This window comes from Anomaloglossus baeobatrachus, chromosome 6 (genome assembly GCF_048569485.1).
Source record: "Anomaloglossus baeobatrachus isolate aAnoBae1 chromosome 6, aAnoBae1.hap1, whole genome shotgun sequence".
NCBI classification, from domain to species: domain Eukaryota; kingdom Metazoa; phylum Chordata; class Amphibia; order Anura; family Aromobatidae; genus Anomaloglossus; species Anomaloglossus baeobatrachus.
In genome coordinates this window covers 162,947,705-162,961,551 of record NC_134358.1, presented here as the reverse complement: position 1 = coordinate 162,961,551, position 13,847 = coordinate 162,947,705, and the positions used below count along the sequence as shown (strand labels likewise).

Genomic DNA, 13,847 nt, shown 5'->3' with positions numbered 1-13,847 from the left:
GTGTCATGTAGGGGGAACAGTATGTGGAAGAATGTGCTTGCTCTGGTCAGATGAGACCAAAGTACTATAGAACGTTTTGCGCTAAATGTAAAACGCTGCGCATCACCCTGAAAACACCATCACACATGGTGGTGTCAGCATCATGCTATGGGGTGGGTTTTCTTCAGAAAGAACAGGGACTGCAAAAGACTTGAGACTGGGGAGTAGGTTCACCTTCCAGTAGGACAACAACTCTAAACATACTGCCAGAGCTACAATTAAATGGTTTAGATCAAAGTATATTCATGTGTGGGAATGGCAAAGTCACAGACCTAAATCCTATGGGAGAATCTGTGACAAGACTTGAAAATTGCTGTTCAGTCGACTCCATCCAATCTCAATGAGCTAAAACTATTTTGCAAAGGAGACTGGGCAAACATTTTAGCCGGTTAGATGTGCAAACCTGATAGACTTGCAACGAAAGGTGCCAGCGAAAGTATTGAATGGGGGGGGTGGGGGTGCTGGTATATATTTAGAAAGCCATGTAACATTTCCTTTACACCTCACAAATACTTGCCTTTTAGTGCTGGTATATCGCATGAAATCTAAATTAAAATACATTTAAAGAAGCACTCCCATAAAGTTGTTTTTTGGTTTTATTTTTAATTAATTCATTAAATGAGTTTCTGTGTGTGTTTAATATACTTATCTACCGCTGGTCTCGCTGGTATCCAGCACCGTGCCTCTCCTTTTCTGAGTGATGTCACCGCCATTCCTATTAACAATTGTAGAGCCTCATTGTGACACTCCATAGGCTTAAATTGTCAGTCCCTACCAGCTCACGCAGAGCAGAGTGTGACTCACACATTGTTCAAAGGGGTGACGTCACTCAGAAGAGGAGAAGAATGGTGCTGGACACCTGAGAGAACCGCAGTAGCTAAATATATTAAAACGCGCACTAAATTACACGCACATATTCCCATATTTAATTAATAAAAAAATGTAATGGTATTGCTTCTTTAAGTTTGTGGGTGTAGCATGAAAAAATGTGAAAGTTTACAGGATATGAATACTTCAAAAAGTACCATATTCATGAACATGTACAGTGTGTGTGTGTGTGTGTAATTTAGTGCGCGTTTTAATATATTTAGCTACTGCGGTTCTCTCAGGTGTCCAGCACCATTCTTCTCCTCTTCTGAGTGACGTCACCCCTTTGAACAATGTGTGAGTCACACTCTGCTCTGCGTGAGCTGGTAGGGACTGACAATTTAAGCCTATGGAGTGTCACAATGAGGCTCTACAATTGTTAATGGCAATTGCGGTGACATCACTCAGAAAAGGAGAGGCACGGTGCTGGATACCAGCGAGACCAGCGGTAGATAAGTATATTAAACACACACAGAAACTCATTTAATGAATTAATTAAAAAAAAAAAAACAAAAAAAAACTTTATGGGAGTGCTTCTTTAAATGTATTTTAATTTAGATTTCATGCGATATACCAGCACTAAAAGGCAAGTATTTGTGAGGTGTAAAGGAAATGATACATGGTTTTCTAAATATATACCAGCACCCCCACCCCCCCATTCAATACTTTCGCTGGCACCTTTTGTTGCAAGTCTATCAGGTTTGCACATCTAACCGGCTAAAATGTTTGCCCAGTCTTCTTTGCAAAATAGTTTTGCTCATTGAGATTGGATGGAGTCGACTGAACAGCAATTTTCAAGTCTTGTCACAGATTCTCCATAGGATTTAGGTCTGTGACTTTGCCATTCCCACACATGAATATACTTTGATCTAAACCATTTAATTGTAGCTCTGGCAGTATGTTTAGAGTTGTTGTCCTACTGGAAGGTGAACCTACTCCCCAGTCTCAAGTCTTTTGCAGTCCCTGTTCTTTCTGAAGAAAACCCACCCCATAGCATGATGCTGATACCACCATGGTGTGATGGTGGGGATGGTGTTTTCAGGGTGATGCGCAGCGTTTTACATTTAGCTCAAAACGTTCTATAGTACTTTGGTCTCATCTGACCAGAGCAAGCACATTCTTCCACATACTGTTCCCCCTACATGACACAGATTGCATTTGCAAATGCAGTCATAAATAATCTAATATTTTATCAGCCATTTCTGAATAACATTTTGTAATAACAATGGGCTACAACTCATTGACAACGGTGAGTGGGCCCCTAAGTGAAAATGGTCGAATTGTGCCCAATTAGCCATTTTCCCTCCCCGATGTCATGTGACTCATTAGTGTAACAACGTCTCAGAGTGAGTGAGGTCAGGTGTGTTAAATTTGGTTACCACTTACACACTTTCTCATACTGGTCACTTGAAGTTCAACATGGCTCCTCATGGCAAACGATTCTCTGAGGATCTGAAAAAAAAATTTCATCTACATAAAGATTGCCAACACCCTGAAACCTGCAGCGCAGTGGCTAAGACCATATAACAGCGTAACAAGGCAGGTTACACTCAGAACAGGCCTCGCCATGCTCGACCCAAAGAAGTTGAGTGCAGTTACTCAACGTCCTATTAAGAGGTTGTATTTTCAAAATAGACGTATGAGTGCTGCCAACGTTGGTCTAGAGATTACGGGTGGGGGTCAGCCTGTCAGTGCTCAGACTATACACTGCACACTCCATGAAATCGGTCTGTATGGCTGTCGTCCCAGAAGGAAGCCTCTTTTAAAGAAAGCCTGTAAACTGTTTTCTGAAGATTACCAGACTAAGGACAAGGATTACTAGAACCATGCCCTATGGTCTGACGAGACCAATATAAATTTATTTGGTTCAGATGCTGACAAGTGTGTGTTTCGGCAACCAGATGAGGAGTACAAAAACAAGTGTCTTGCCTACAGTCAAGCATGGTGGTTAGTGTCATGGTTTGGGGCTGCATGAGTGCTGCCAACTGTAGGGAGCTACAGGTTGAGGTAACATGTACTGTGACGTACTGAAGCAGAGCATGATGCCCCTCCATTCGGAAACTGGGCCGCAAGGCAGTATTACAAAATAATGACCCCAAACATGCCTCTAAGCCAGGCACGTTTCCAGACCTAAACCCTATAAAGCATCTGTGGGGCGGGCATCCTCAAACGGAAGGGGAGGAGCGCAAGGTCTCTAACATCCACCAGGTCAGTGATGTCGTCATGGAGGAGTGGAAGAGGATTCCAGTGACAATCTGTGAAGTTCTAGTAAACTCCATGCAGAAGACAGTTAAGGCAGTGCTCGAAAATGATGGTGGCCACACACAATATTTACACTTTGGGCACAATTTGGGCATTTTCACTTAGGGGTGTACTCACTTTTGTTGCCAGCGGTTTGGATATTAATAGCTGTGGGTTAAGTTATTTAGAAAACACACAAAATTCACACTGACTACTTACATTGTATCAGTGTCATATCTTCAGTGCTGTCCCATGAAAAGAGCTAATAAAACATTTTCAAAAATGTGACGGGTGTACTCACTTCTGTGTTTTGTTAGATACTGTGTGTGTGTGTGTGTGTGTGTGTGTATATATATATATATATATATATATATATATATATATATATATATATATATATATATATATATTATATAATATACAGTAATATACATACGCACACAAACTTTCCTTTTTTTGTTCTAAGGTGTGCAGAATCTCCGCATGTCTCTGCCTGTTTTGTTCTCGGTTTGGATTTTTTCTCTCTCATTCCTCTCTGCTTTTTTTTTTTTTTTTTTGCCGTTCCCTCTTGTCTATTTTTATCATTTGCATTTTCCAGATATCGATCCAGATACCCTCCAACAAATAAGAAACATATCTCTTGCCTCCCAAGATACCTGCAGAGCTTTAGCAGACTGTCTACTTCTCTTTACCCGTAATGAAAAGGTGGGTAAACTTCATGATAATAATACTGTCTTTTAATTGCTCTGTGTAATTGTATAGAACAGTTACGCTTCGTTTTTCATTTCAGGCTGCAAAAATACACAATACCTCTTTTCAGTGGGATTTGTATACAATGCACTAGTGTTGTTAGATTTGTTGAATAGGTGAATAATGTGGCATTTGGTTACTTTTTGCCAGTTTTGGTTATCGCCCATGCCATCTCATAAAGGGGTGGGTTCAAGAGCACTGCACCTAGCACTCTGTGGGAACTGGTGCTGTACTATATTTCGACAATTGTAACCAGTGACAAAGGGACGGAATTGCCACAATTTGGTAGTGCCCACAGGAGGTAGCCATCACTACATAGTGATGCCATCTTGCTGACATTACACCCTGTGTTACTTATCCACTAGTTACAGTAAAAGTGTTGCTAACATTGTAATAACCACTATAAAGCAGTGTCCACACCGACAGAGAATTGCTACCATGGATCACATAGCAGTGCATACAGCAGAATATGCATTTGTTAGGGCAGTAGGGAAGTTGAACCTGCTATAACGGCAGTAAAAATAAAAAAATGTGAAAGGCAAAGCTATTCCTAGGCAAATGTTCAAGCCAGAACAGTGCATATGTACAATGCCAGCTTCTATGTACTGGTACATATTTTATTGTGAATATCTACACACACACACACACACACACACCCCTCCAACCCTCTCTCTACCTCCTCGATAACAGGCGCAGTGATCTGGGGGTCTGAGCACCTATGACTTACATTACCATCTACTGTGTGAACATCCATGTGTGTTCGGTCGTACCGTTTCAGCCACAAACGTGTGTGCACCCCCAACATATTCCTAACTATAGGGCACCCCATGGAAACTGAATTTCTCAATGGGAAGGGAATTCTCGCAAAACATTATTTGTCAGGATGGATTACAGCGCAAAATGCAGGGTAATCTATACAGATATACAGAGTCACTATGTTGGTACACTCTTGGCTCAAAAGTAACATGACCTAGTCTAAAAAGAAGAAAGCATGAAGGTGAAGCAAGAATCGCACCAAGCTATCCAAATGTTTAAAAAGAAAAAAAAATGTGGAACCGATCACTTCAAACATTTTTTTTATTTAAAAAAAAAAGATCAAAACAGAATAATCTGTGGCTGACGCAATAGAACCCAGGACGCAGACACGCTTTCAATATCTACAAATAGTCCGGCATCTAGAGACCGCAGTTTGGATTTTTATAGGAGTGTATAATGGACAAGATCACATAAATAACAACGGGCAATAGTTTGTGTATGGCTCACAAAAAAGGGGTATCGTATATTCGAAAAGGGTACTTCCAATTTACCGGTTGGGGCCTATTGGTGCATTTTTTTTTACTTTGCTTTTGCATTGTAGTTTTTCCAGTTTTCATGATAATGGACTTGTAAGTAAATATTTTTTCATATTTGGATGCTTGTTTCCTTCAGTCATTGCATACTATTTGAATTATCTTGCATTGTGTGTATTTTTCCCATTTCCTCAGCACTGTTCTCCACTCTTGTCACATGCGATTTGATCATATACACCTTCTGATGTGTGTTTTGTCACAAAAAGGTGTTACCTGGCTGAAGCCAATTAAGCAGACATGAGTTGATTTGCTGTAGAGCAGCTCGTCTTATATTTTTCCATATATTAGTCACTTATAACACAGCAATTCTCCAGTGTATTATTAGTATATTATCAGAATATCGGAATGGTGGCATGGTTTGCAGAACAAATTTATCAAAGGGTTTGCTGTGGCCAGATGATGTAAATCTCAATTTTATAGAAACCCAGCCTCCTCTAACTTTGTGCCAAAATAAAAGCAGTCATGGCTTCGTCTAAGCAGCTGCCAAGCACTCTGAAAATTTTGGAGGCCAGAAAGCAGGTGAAGATTATAAGAAGATAGCAAAGCGTTTTCAAGCTGCCCTTTCCTCAGTTTGAAATGTAATTCAGAAATGGCAGTTAAAGCAGTGGAGGTCAAGATAAGGTCTGGAAGACCAAGCAAAATTTCTGTGAGCACTGTTCATAGTATTGCTTGAGAGGCAAATCAGCACCCCCTGCCCCCAATTGATGGAAAAAGACCTTCAGGAACATTTAGAAGACTCTGGAGTTGGGGTACATTTTCCTACTGTTCACAGACACTTGCACAAATATGGCCATCATAGAAGAGTCATCGGAAGAAAACCTCTCCTACGTCCTCACCATGAGTCAGTCAGAAGTATGCAGTAGCATATGTAATCACGCCTGATGCATTTTGGAAACTAGTGCTGTGGACTTATGTGGTTAAAATAGAACTCTTTAGCGACAATTATCAAAGGTATGAGTGGAGGAAAAAGGGCACAGAATTCCAGGAAAAGAACTTCTCCAACCATTAAGCATGGGGTGGATCAATTATGCTTGGGGTTGTGTTGCAGCCAAGGGCACAGGGAACATTTCATGGGTAGATGGAAGAATAGATTCAGTGACATTTTTACAAATTGTTGATGTAAACCTAACACCATCTGCAAAAAAAAAAGCTGAAGTTGAAAAGAGAATGGCTTCTGCAAATGGATAATGATCCTAAACACAGGTCACAATTCACAATGGACAACCTCAAAAGGAGCAAGCTGGAAATATTACAATGGCCTTCACAGTCCCCTGATCTGGACATCATTTTAAAATCTGTGGCTAGACCTCATAAGAGCAGTGCATGCAAGACGAGTCAGAAATCTCACAGAACTGGAAGACTTTTCCAAGGAAGAATGGATGAAAATCCCTCAACAAGAATTGAAAGACTCTCTTAGCTGGCTACAAAAAGCATTTACAAGCTGTGACACAGTACTTGTAAAATGAGCTGCTACTAGGTACTAACCATGCAGGGTGCCAAAACTTTTGCATAGGCCTAGTTTGCTTTTAGGTCCTTTAAAAAAAATGTGAAAGATGAACTTTTTCCTTTTGTATATTACACAAAAAAGTCATCTTTAGCGTTATGCCTTTTAGAGATCATTTCATCTTCAACTTGCTTAACTGTTCGCAATAATAGTCATTGTGACCAGGGGTGCCCAAACTTTTACATGCTACTGTATGTATATAGATAGATAAAGTATAATTTTTGTGAGCTAAAAAGATTTCCGTGTGATGGTTTACCAAGTGTTAAATCTTTGGCTTGTTTTCCACTTAGAGAAGCCTGAACTGTAGTGTAACCAGGCTGGACAGTCGTCTTATCCCGGGAGTTTGCTGTGGGAATAAGCAGAATTGCAGAGGACGGACAGAGCCAATAGAAGTTGCGCAGTGGGGCCAATAGCAGATTTGCTTACATGTAAAGATTTGCTGGCAGGAGAGAACACTGTGCTACCTTCTCTTGCAGCTGCTTGTGCTCTGTGTAAGGGATTTTTTGCTGAGATGAGGATTAGGGAGGGAAATTGCTGTCCAGCACATATCGGTGCATAGGATTCTCCTGGGGATACAGTACAGGAGGTAGAATCAAGGGGAAAGTGAAGATCCCACCTGAGAGGTAAAGCATTTTCCGTATTTCTGTGTCCGTTATTTATGGCTGTAATGACTTGTCCTGTGTAGTATGTGTATACTGTTGGGTTCACTGTTCTCCTTCAGTGATATCTGGCAGAATACTTTATAATGTCTAAGAATTATTCTTCTTGTATTATCTTGGCTCTAAATAATCCTCAAACCGTGAATGGCATTGTGCTCATCTCTGATCTGAAGCTAGTTTTCATCTGTCTTACAAAACTGTACGTACAAAGGGTCCTTTACAGTATAACTCACCCTCCACACGTATATTGTATACAGATTCCAGCCCTGTCTGTACCGGTGGAAAGGCTTTCAGAGATGATCTCCATGGATTAGCCCTGATGACTACTGTATGCTGTCACACAAGCTAAATGTGCACTACTGACCTTGATTTAGCAGAATATATACATTTAATAGAATTATTCATAAACTTTTATTAGATCTGGAAGCACAGAAGGGCAAAAGCAGTGGAAGTTTAGGAACTCTGCACACAAGGGTTAAAAGAAGCTTTTCCTAAGATGTGTGATTTACAAGATCTGTCTTCTCGCTGGTGCACAAACCTGTGAATATGGATGGAGGGGAGCTTATAGACTGACAGAGAAACCTCTTAAGAAAACTATATATACGCTCAGAAATGAGATGCAGATGTCTAGGTGTTACCGCGCCGTCATTGTGCGGTGTTATAACTCCATTAACCTTGGTTCCCCTGAGGAATAATACATTGTAAGGTTGTTATCAGTGCACGCTCGGATCTGTTATAAAATGAATATTCAGTTCTGCAATACTGTATCTTACCTAAAATTGTCAACAATGTTTAGTATTGTCAGTATAGTATCCTACATTGTGTTATCACTGACATGAATGCAAGAAGCGAATACATTCATTGGGGACGATCCGTCATTGATTTTGCATCTTTTCTAGAATAAAAACAGTAATTTTTATGTATTTTTCGTTAAAAGGGTCAAATTTAAATATTTGGGCAGGCGTTAAGTTAATTTCAACTGGTTTTGTCATCGGTGATGAGCGAGCACTACGATGCTCGGGTGGTTGGTACTCATACTGAGCAGTTAAATGCACGAATGGGCGTGAATCGAGACCCGAGTATAATGGAAGTCAAGGGGAACTCGAGCATTTTTCTGGGAAATTTTTCAAAAAAATTCTCTAGTTTCCCCTTGTCTTCCATTATACCAGGGTACTTTAGTTGCACCCATCCTGGCATCCATCTGCTCATTACAAGTACTGAGGACCCGAGCATCGTAGTGCTCGCTCGTCACCATTTGTCATTATTTCTGCTACTAGGAGCATGGTTTTGATCATCCCAATGTTTTCACCTAATTCATTATTTCACACTTTTTGAAACGACGCAACATTTTTGCACAATTGTACTTCAGTACCATAATGGAGTACATAATTTGTCCTAATTTTTTTTTAACAATTGGACTGTCATGTGACATTTCAGTAACCCCTTTGTGCACTGTGCCAACCATGTACATTACTGTCAGGGTGCGCATGTATGGAGTAGGAGCTGTACCTGTTCCATAAAGGGACAGACTCCTTGATTTAATACATACCTGACATCAAATCCGCAACTGCAACAAAGGCCAGTAGACTGCAGTGGCATATAAATTGTGTGATCGTCAGACTCCCAAACTACACAATAGAAATGGCTTGATGGGTTACCATGGCAACCGTAAGTCTTTTTGATGGGCCATGTCACTGCCTCTTAGGCTGTGCTTCAAAGGAAACCATAATTTATACACTATACTGCAATATAATGGTAATGCAGCCAATTTTAAGACAATCAATTAAAATAAGTAGTAATTAAAAATGTATTTGCTATCTCTAATTCCATAAAGGTTTGGTCTATCAAAATATTAAATAATTTAAAAAGTGTTTTCCACCCAAAAAATAGCAATAAAAAAATACTCCATATATTAAAGTGCCGCAAAATGGTATAATTTTGGAAATTAAAGCTCATCGCACAAAGTACAAGCCCTCCTACAGATCCAGAAATATGTGATCCAAACTGTATTTACTTTTTACAAATTTTGGGAAAAAATAAAATAAAAAATGTCATTACTAAAATGTAAAAACTATTGGAAAGTTTAGCATCGCCATAATTATACTGATGTGGAGAGTAATTTTTTTTCTGGTCATTTTTACTGCACAATGAATGCCGTAAAAAGAAAACAAGAAAAACCATGACAGAATTTGTTTTTTTGTGTTATCGCAATGTCACCCAACTTTTTATGATTTTTCTAGGTTTTTTTAGTACATGATATGGTCAACTTTAATAATGCCATTCAAAAATACAATCTGTCTCTCAAGAAAACAACCTCTTATGTCTAAATCAACAAGAAACCTTAAAATGTACGGGTCTGGAAAAAATGGGACAAATAAAATGTGCAAAAATAATCATTCAGTCCTGAAAAAATTGAAAATATTTTGGCACTTATTTCTCATGCACCTTTTTTATAAAGTAAAAGGTTTCCTTGAATTTGCAGCATTTTATCAAATATTGTGATGACTTGGATGCAAAATCTACCAGCGCAAAAACACCAAATAAAAAAATACTTTAAAAAAAAAATGATGAATTGGGTCCCATGTGTTTTAACGTGCTGCAGTTATCAGAGAGTTACCGTATTTTTCGCTTTCTAAGACGCACTTTTGTTCCCCCAAATTTTGGGGGAAAGTAGGGGGTGCGTCTTATAATCCGAATATATGGGAGGTGGTGGTAACTCTGGAGCGGTGCTGGGGGGGCTGGTGGAGGCTGGTAGAGGCTTGTGAAGGCTGCTGGAGTCAGCGGGAGATCTCCTACTCCCGCTCATATAATATGCACAGCCGCTGTCCATCACCGTGGTGCTGAAACCGCACCGCGGCGATGGGCTGGGGGAGCGGCGCATATTATATGTCCCTGTGCCCCCCTTTGATCACACATGTCCCCCCCCCCATGTTAGATATGGCCCCCATGCTGCTGGCCATTCTAAAATAAAAAAGCTTCACTTACCTCCTCCAGCTTGTCTCCCGGTGTTTCCCCGATCTCACTGCTGATGCTGTGATCAGGCACACAGAGATCATGTCGCTCTGCTGTGCCGATCACATAAACGGCACCGAGAACCAGGAAGTGCAGGAGCTGACCCACACGGAGGGAGACACGAGGGATTACAGTGCTGGAGAAGGTAAAGCAAGAGTTTATTTTACTATGTGCAGCAGCATGGGGGCCATATCTAAAACAGGGGGACGTGTGCCAGCAATAGGAGACCTGTGCCAGCTGTATTGCATGTGTGCCAGCAATAGGAGACCTGTGCCACCTGTATGGGATGTGTGCCAGCAATAGGAAACCTGTGCCAGCTGTATTGCATGTGTGCCTGCAGTAGGAGACCTCTGCGACCTGTATGGGACGTGTGCCAGCAGTAGGAGACCTGTGCCACCTGTATAGGACGTGTGCCAGTAATAGGAGACCTGTGCCACCTGTATGGGATGTGTGCCAGCAATAGGAGACCTGTGCCACCTGTATGGGACGTGTGCCAGCACAAGGGGGCTATATTCAATATAAGGGGGCCATATCCAGATTAAGGGGGCTAATTATAGGATGGGGGGCTATAAGAGACATATACCCTTTATGATTTGTTAGACCGACACTGGCATTATAAGACGGACCCCATTTAACATTAAAAAAAAAAATTCTCTTTTCCTTCACCAAATTTGGGGGTGCGTCTTATAATCAGGTGCGTCTTATAAAGCGAAAAATACGGTACACATTTTAACTTGTATGTCCTATTTATGGGTAGAATTTTATCAGTGCTGTTTTTGGTGGAATTTTTTACACCATTTATTTTTTCTTAAAACTATTTACTGTAATTTTTAATGGACTCAATTTTTTGTGCATTGCTCTATTTAACTTACTGTAAAGAAGCTTGCCGTCAACCACCTTTTTCTTGGAACAATATTTTTTTTTCTTTACATTGAAACAATACTTGGTACCTCTTGGCACTAGCTGTTAGAATGCTTCGTTATGTTGGGCGCTAGATGGTTAAATCACATTTAAATATCGATACAATCATGCTTTTGTATTAGGGTTGACTGACAGCATTGTGTGGTTTGTTTGTCTCGGAATAGTGAGACTTTTGTTGTCTTGCAGAACATCCTCCATTACTGTGGGTGGAGGTCATAAGTGGGATTATTGAAGTATGCAGTAGTAATTCCTGAATAGAACCCAAAGCATTTCATGTAGCCGGCTAATTAACACTGTCCTTCCAGCAATGTGTTCGCCGGGTCTAATATGTTACTTCCAGCTAAAATGTAATGCCGGATATGAAAGACATAGCAACTTTAAGAATAGTTTACCCAAAATAGAGCCATCCTAAGCATTACCTTATTATTTTTACTTCATTTTATATTTTAAATGGAATTTAATCTTTTTCTACACAATAGAATTTTATGGGATTGAAGTCGACTCGATCAGATACAGCCAGCCAAGTGTTTCCCAATACAAGGAAAATGCAGTATTTTATGCCTTCTATTTATATGGATATCTTTCTGTATAGACATTTTTATGGACAAGATTATGAACTATTATGAGTATTAAGAGTTATATGAAGATATCCAAAAACCATTATTTAAGATAGTGCTTGAACTGTGTACCACACCTATATCTGCATTCAGACATCATAAGACTCATCAGACTGTCTGATGAGTCTTATGATGTCTGAATGCAGATATAGTGCTTGAACTGTGTACCACACCTATCTTAACACTAGAAGTCCCAGAGAGGGGTCATTTAACATTTCTACCTTTGAAACCTAGAGACGGGTCGAATGACCTGAAGGATTTTAGCTAACATCCTTTAATCACCGTCTTTTGTTCTGTAATTAAGGCCATTACTGTCGCACCACAGGAGGTTGTTGTTTTCCATTGAGTTTAGCCATTTAGTTTCTAGTTAGTTCTATTCAGTTTGGACCAAGGGTCATTTGACCCTCTTTCGGGACTTCAGGGGGGACCTTGAAATTTCTGGGACTTCTAGTGTTAAATCCTGGTTTTTGGATATCTTCATATAACTCTTAATACTCATAATAGTTCATAATCTTGTCCATAACATTCCCCCGTTTGGAGATGGCCAAAAGTCTGTCCTTACTTTTTTTGGAGTCTATTGATCTGTCTTAATGCCGATGGTTACCTCACTCACATATGAGATAACCCATCCCTTGTGGATGAATCTCCCCACCCAAAAGACTATGCATAGGAAGTCAGATCCTGACCGTATCTTCTTTACTGTCCTCATGGCTATGTTCCACGCTGGCATACGTTATTCAGGAAGGGGGGAAAGTGGTGGTAGTCCTCTCATAAGCTCATATTTATCAGGGTTGGTTTCACTGAGTCTCATATTCCTCAGTCCTCAGATGGTAATGGTGGGACATCATCAAAGGTGGGATGCACAATCATCTTCTGGTCCACAGGCTTGGATATCATCTTCTTGGCACAAAGTATCGGGTAGAAGAGGGAAGACAGCCATCTCCTGGTCCCATGTCCGACATCTTTTGTAGTGGGATGCATGGATCTTTGTAAGAAAGAAAGAGAGAGAACAGAGAGGAAGAGAGAGAGAAAGATTGAGAAGAGAGAGTGAGCAACAGAGAGAGTGCAAAAGATCTAGATCTGGTTGGATCTGGAGGAGAAAAGTTTAGTTAAAGTATCTGGGGGTACTTCTAAACAGAATTTCATACGGTCTCAACTTAGTGGTCCCTGCTGGGGTGTGTCTGACACTGAACAATAAGAGGGGAAGACTCTCATGCCCTTGCTTTTTACTCTACCCTGACCTCCCAACTCTCCCTCTATTCTGTGGCTGGTATGGAGTGTGTAGGGGCAGTTCTGTGTCAAAGGCCTGCCATTTCTCTTTGGCTGGCAGTAAAAACGGGTCACTAGCTACAGAATAAGCTATTTTACGGTTTACCCAATAGGAGACATGTTACGTATTCTTGGCTCCTAGCCAACTGATTCCTTTAATTGTGTCTTACCTTCCGCAATAAAAGTAGTCAAATTTTCTATGCAGATTTGTGTACATTTCTCTGGTCTGTATGGAAGAATAGTATGCATGCTACTAACAAATGACTCATGATGTGGATGCTGACGGGTTAAGATAGATGCATAATTAGATTGCATCACTGTAAATTTATGGCCCCCTTAACAACATGGAAAGGCTGCGTCCAACATAGTGAGAGATACTCTGTTAGCATGTCTCTGACCAAGCTAATAAAGGATCTTCTGAGCCTATCTCTTTACATCCTCTTACGGGGCAACCTCCGCCCTCTTTTAAAGGGCTTCTAAAAATGATTGCAAATCCAGGGACACATGGCTATAGTAAACACCGTAACCAGTATTGGCAACCTTTCATAAATACATTTTCTACTAGTTCTTGTTCACATTTTTTTTTATTGTGTCAAAAGTTATATATTGGCTACTAAAC

The 13,847-nt window shown here is 40.3% G+C and overlaps 1 protein-coding gene across 3 annotated transcripts in view; it reads left to right on the top strand.

The window, feature by feature from the left end:
- OSBPL1A (oxysterol binding protein like 1A) overlaps positions 1-13,847 on the top strand; it is a 316,689-nt gene that overhangs the window by 172,342 nt on the left and 130,500 nt on the right. For all 3 annotated transcript variants that reach the window (XM_075353345.1, XM_075353346.1, XM_075353347.1), the window contains one exon: positions 3,746-3,852. In XM_075353345.1, coding sequence (XP_075209460.1) covers positions 3,746-3,852 — 107 coding nt within the window. The remainder of the gene's footprint in view (positions 1-3,745; positions 3,853-13,847) is intronic.